General features: G+C 43.1%; 1 protein-coding gene across 1 annotated transcript in view; it reads right to left on the bottom strand.

The window, feature by feature from the left end:
* Positions 1 to 4,967, bottom strand: part of LOC126407001 (inactive phospholipase D5-like) — a 59,715-nt gene extending 54,748 nt beyond the window's left edge. The window contains exon 1 of the mRNA XM_050071642.1: positions 4,856 to 4,967. Within this exon, the coding sequence (XP_049927599.1) occupies positions 4,856 to 4,861 (6 nt within the window). The 5' untranslated portion in view covers positions 4,862 to 4,967. The remainder of the gene's footprint in view (positions 1 to 4,855) is intronic.
* Positions 4,968 to 6,000: the final 1,033 nt, after the last annotated feature.

The following is a 6,000-nucleotide window of genomic DNA, read 5'->3' on the forward strand; positions in this document are numbered from 1 at the left end:
ACACTGACCAAGCACCAGTATTTGACGGCCTGGGAGTGAGGCTGAGTTGGTTAGATTAAAAGCTGCAGCGACTGCACACTTCCAACTTAGCAAGGTAACCAACTCCTTTCACTGCGCCCTGCCATCCACAGACTCATGCTGTGTGAAGAATAAATTTGACTCCTGGTTGCTCAGAATAAGAATAATGGAAAAAAGCCTGACTTCTTTAGTCTTGATTTGCTGCCCCAACCACATCAGCTGTTATCACCAATAACTACAGGTGTCACCGAATCAGTGAGGAATGACATCTTCAAGATTGCAACTTTAATCTGCCACACACACACACACACACACACACACACACACACACACACACACACACACACACACACACACACACAGGTTGTGATCTCCATTGTTAATGCAGTAGATAGAGAGAATGTTCCCTGCAGCTTCTCTGAGGCTTGTTTTTGTTTCCTGAATGTTCCCTGCAGCTTCTCTGAGGCTTGTTTTTGTTTCCTGGGCTCCTTGAGGTAACTCAGGGGATAACGTGTCTCCTCTGTCTTGAAGTTTCATACCTCAATAACATCTGTAAGATCTCGACTGACACTGGGCTGAATCCTGACCCTTTCAAGTGATGCTTTAATCCAAGTGATTACCACTATCACCCACAGCTCACACCTGCTGGTGCAACAAAGCTCCTGTAGATTTACTTTAATACGACTTTACCCATGAGCCTCATCAGCCATTGCAGTGTAGGACACATGTTTACTGCTCAACAGCACCTTCATGTCAGCGGTCCTGTGGCCTGTTCACAGACAAGACAATAGTGAGAGTGCAACTGCAATTTGTGAACTACAGAAGTGTGTTTGTAGCACAACAGAAAGTACTGGTGCAGTCCAGTGTTCAATGCGTCAGCCTTTGACACGAGGCCCTGTTTTTGTGTGATGGCTTTTTAGAAAACATTCAGTGTTTACTGGTTCTGGTTGCCTAAATCTCACCACATTGTATCTCAACCAAAGGGTAGTTTCAATAGGAATAAGAGACCCATTTTGACATGTCACAGCAGAAAAAGTGTGATTAATAACATTAATATGGCTGCACCATTTAGTTTTGTCGGGCGCATGGTGCTGGTGTTGTGTATAATCTGTCATTGTCATGGTTTACTTGCCATGATGATGGATGATAGCACCCCAGATTTAAGGATTACAAATTTGTACAGGATTATCAGCTGAAATATTTATCAGTTTCAGTTCAACAGAGATGCAGAAAATGAATCACAATGGCTCATCAGAGTTCGATTTGTCCGAGGATTTTATATTACTCCCTTGCTAAGCTTGTCAATAACTTGCCTCAGACTACAGAACATGTAAATCACACCGTTCTGCATCACACCGCCGAAATGTTACTGACAGTATATCAAACTTTAAACAGCTCCCTGAGTGACAGCCAAGACGGCACAACCCAGCAGTCTATAGGCATCGACTGCATGGTGCGTTTTCATTTCTTCAGCCTTTTCTTCCAGCAGAGCTTATGTGATAATGTAAGGCATTCTTTCACAGTGCAGCAGCGCTGTGAGCCAGCCAAGTTTCTGACACACTCAGGTAGCAGTGTGAGCGCTGTTCTGAAGTGACAGGATCAGGAGGATGTTATAGAATCTGTGTACAGGGCAGATTGAATAAATATATTTACATTTGTGTCATGATAGCAATACATTCGGACATAAGAGGTACAGTAAGCACACTCTACACATATGCCACAACAGTGTGAGAATGTACATGTCCATCAGCCCATGCATATGCAGTAGAACGCCAGAAAATGGGTAAGCAAGCCAAATGATAAGTTTTATAATCTACCACCTTTCCTTGTCGTTAACCATGTTCATGTTCAAACTCTTTTTGTTTGATTTTTGCAGATTCCTTCAGTGAATAATGGTCAGTGATTTGTTGAAAATGGAGAAATTGGAGTAACGTGCTGTGATCAAATATCGTCATCTCAAATCCACAAAGATATACTCAGTACTTAACATGACAATGCCCCCTCATATGCCACAGTCAAACGCTGGGTACAAGAATCCCAACCTGGAGAGATCTTCCACTGGGATAAAGGCGCTTTAGCACCACTGGAGTGAGTGTGTTGCCCTTGAGGGGGGATTATGTAAAATAAAAGCACTGAAAAATCTTCCTTGAGGCTTAAAACTTTTCAGTCACTCGTACTCATACTTCTGCACAAGCTGCACAATCCTCCGAGTTTTTTAATGACAGAAAATGTTTAAAGGAAATTAATTTGAACCCATAGCTGGATCTGTAAAATCACCCAGCTGAGCAAATGTAAAAGATAATAAAGATGATTTTACGGATAAAGCCTGTGCTGGAATATTAGGGCAATAATAATAATACAATAATTATGGAAAGAAAGCTGCTTCAATGCCTGAATGTGAAATGCTAAGAGGGAGACATGGCGGCACATCTGCACCAGGAGTGAATCACTTGTTCCTTATTTGTCAAGGTTTTCCATCATTAGAGTGCAGCTTAGTCTGCCACTTGTTGTTTGTCATTGAGAGTGACGGCACATAATGCCAGAGAGGGAGAGCAGAGGGAAGTGTAACACAACAGTCTCTGTGGACAACATGCACCGAGGCTGCTATAACCCTAAACTAATCCCAACTGTGATCTTCAGTGTAGAAAAGCCTCTTCAGGAAGCGAGGTCTGGCCAGAATGACCCTGCCTTTGAAGCAATATCATGCACAGTGAATGCACCGACTCTGCATCTGTCCCACTGTTTTTGACAAACATGCAGGCAGGGAGCCAGTGGTTTGGTTGCCATGGATACCGTTTCAGGTGTTTTTGGGCTCTACTGTCTGCTAGCGCTTTGCACCATGGTCTGACAGGCTTCTGGGTCTGTTTGTGTGTGCATGTGTGTGTGTGTGCATGTGCACTAATGTGGGAGTGTGTGCCTGTGTACCCAGCATATTGATGCTGTCTGTGAGCAGAATTACAAAAGCTTCTCTTTTTCAGTCTGCCACGCCACGTCTTATCTCTGTCTTCTTCTCTTCTCTTCTCTTCTCTTCTCTTCTCTTCTCTTCTCTTCTCTTCTCTTCTCTCCAGTCTCACAGCACCACATGTCACCACCCCTCCCATTCTCTCCTTCCCCTGCCTTTTTTGATCTCTCTCTATATATTCCCATCACTCCCCCCTTCTCTCCCCTCCTCCCCACGGATAGACAGTCTGAGTGTAGTAGGTCAGACTTGGCCAACCCTTTTTGACCCAGCAGCTCCACTTGCAAGCCAGTGCACTGTGCGCCCAGGCTGAAAGACTGATGGGACCAGGAGACAGAGAGAGACAGAGACGAAGAGGATGAATCAAAGAGGAAGACGGAGGGAAAGAAAGAGTGATGGTCAAGGGAAAACCTCGCTGTAAAGGTCTGATTTACAGTCATCCGAGATCAAATGACAGTAAAACACAATCAGAGTAATGCTCCTGGTCAGTTCACGGTGAGGTGAGACGGGTGGGCGCAGTCTGGACGTCCTCCTCCAGCGTCCTTTCATTTGATTTAATTCATGGTGAAGTAAGCTATTAATCAGAACTATTAGGTTAAAGAGGTTTTCCAATTTTAACACACTTTTAACACAAGCCTAGATTGTCTTTTAACTGATAATATTACGACCAATAGTATTTCTTGTACACTGTTAACACCTCATAAACAATATTTAGTATAATGAGCCGATAAGTTTGTTGTTTCAGAGGACTGTGACGAAGATATGACTTAAGCGAGACATTTTACAGCTGAAAAATGAACTTGTTGTCAGTGCTCTCTAGTGGACAAACTATGAAACACTGTTTCTTAATTACCTCAGACACATTTTGGCATTTCTGTACTGCAGTTTTTGTTAATCATGAGCCAACATACACCTCAATATCACAAACCTTTCTCCACTGAATTCCATTTTATATACTGCACTATTTGCCAAAAGCTTAACGTTCCAGCTCTAATAACTTTTCATTAACTAATTACAGGATGTGCATAGAAATCCTCTTTTTCCCACTGCCAAATAAAGCATTAACCAAAAAGGAAAAGATAGAAAAGATAATATCTATCATTAAAAGTCTGTCTGGTTCTGCCCAGCAACAGAGGCGCACTTAGCAAGTCCCAAAAGTGTTACTGTGAAGGAGCAGTGACACCAAGACAGTGTTGCTACAAGGGCGGCGGGTAATTTTATCAGCGTGTTTATCTGGTGTTAGACTGTCACTGAATGAAATTATTAACATGACCAAGTCAATATCAGCACTGTCGGCTAGATTTACTCAAGTATGCACCACACTGTGGGCGTGCATGCATGCTTACACGGATACACACATGAAGATGAGCCACTTCCAGTCATGTAGTGTAACAGGCAAAGGTCAGATCCTTAGGAACAAGGTACAAAATGCAAGAACACTAATACAACTGTCCTCGAATCCTACACTATATTCAAGATTCCCTCTCTCTCTATACACACACACACACACACACACACACACACACATTCACAGTTAAAAAGCCTCTTGAGTGTGAAGCACTTGAAGCCAAAGAACAGTCAGAACACCTGACACTTCCACAGAGAAACATTATCACTTTCCCATCTACAGCACACAGGTCGAGAGCACAACATTATCCTCAGTTAAAGACCATTAGGCTGGACGATAGACAGATGGATGGACAGATACATGTAGACAGACAGATAGATGGATAGACAGATGACATGATAGATAGAATTGGAAGAAATAAATGGCACAGTAAAAGATTAATTAAACAATTCTTTGGCTGAAAGCCCAGAAACACCACACACACATACATTCACACAAAACTAAACAAATGTATAGTGAGGAGAGCTCACCTTCATGATGCATCCTTCTGTCGCTGCTCCACTCTGAAACACATGTGCTTTGCTGGGTGTGTGTGATGAGAGAAACCAGAGGAGTGTGTGTGTGTGTGTGTGTGAGCTGTAAAATCTGTCGCTTCCCCCTCTTTCCCCTGGAGTCACAGAGGAGGGGAGTCGGTCCCTCTCCGCAGCAAAAATGTGTGTGTTGTAAATGCACGTGTGTGTGTGTGAGATGAGAGTCGGAGAGGGAAAGTGCTGCTCCTCCTGCCTGTTATGTGAATGAAAACTCTAAACACAGAAGGACACACCTTAATCCTAACATGATGCCGTCCACCTCGGTCTATCTTTCCCTCTATCTATCCTCTACTCACACTTTTCCTATCATCCGGCACTCCTCTCTTCTCTATGTTTCCTGTCCTCCCTCCTCTCTGTCTCACTTTCCTCTTCTCCTCTTGTCTCTCCGTATCGTGTGTTCGTCTACCTCCTTCTAACTCTCCCTCTCTGTCCCTCCCTCCCTCTGATAGAAAGCTCACATTTCCCTGTTCTCCCATATAGACAGAGAAAGAGGGAGGGAAGGGAGAATAAATAGATGGATGGTCCGGCTCTCCTCCTTTCTTTTCACTGTCACACATCCTTTCACCTTTCCTCTCACCCTACTGTGCATGAGAATATGCCTTTGCACTCACTCAATTAATCTGCATGTGAGTAAAAACACACATTACACACAGGTTTTGAGTCAGAAATACAATTAATATACAGAGAAATGTCTCACTGATGCCCAGGCACAGGTTAAAAGCACAGTTGCAACTATTACAAAGTGTTTTATCACCCGACATCTGCACCTTGATTCACTATTCTGCTATCTTTGATCACACAAAATGCAATGAGCAAGTTTGCAATAACTCAGGGCATGCACACTAATGCATCCTATGTCCTATTCCGATATGTGAATGAGGCATAAATAAAGCTTTAGGGTGCAGAAATGAGGTGCTTTATGGTATTTCAGAGTGAACCTCAATGTGAGAGAACACATATAATCTTTAAAGGTTAACTTCACACAGTTTTAGTATGCAATGGCAGTACACTGAAATGCAACGCCTGCTCACATACTGAGGAGGGATAGTAAATCTTTTAATCTGCCCTGCAGCTGAGTACTGACA

The sequence above is a fragment of the Epinephelus moara genome, chromosome 19 (assembly GCF_006386435.1).
Source record: "Epinephelus moara isolate mb chromosome 19, YSFRI_EMoa_1.0, whole genome shotgun sequence".
NCBI lineage: Eukaryota > Metazoa > Chordata > Actinopteri > Perciformes > Serranidae > Epinephelus > Epinephelus moara.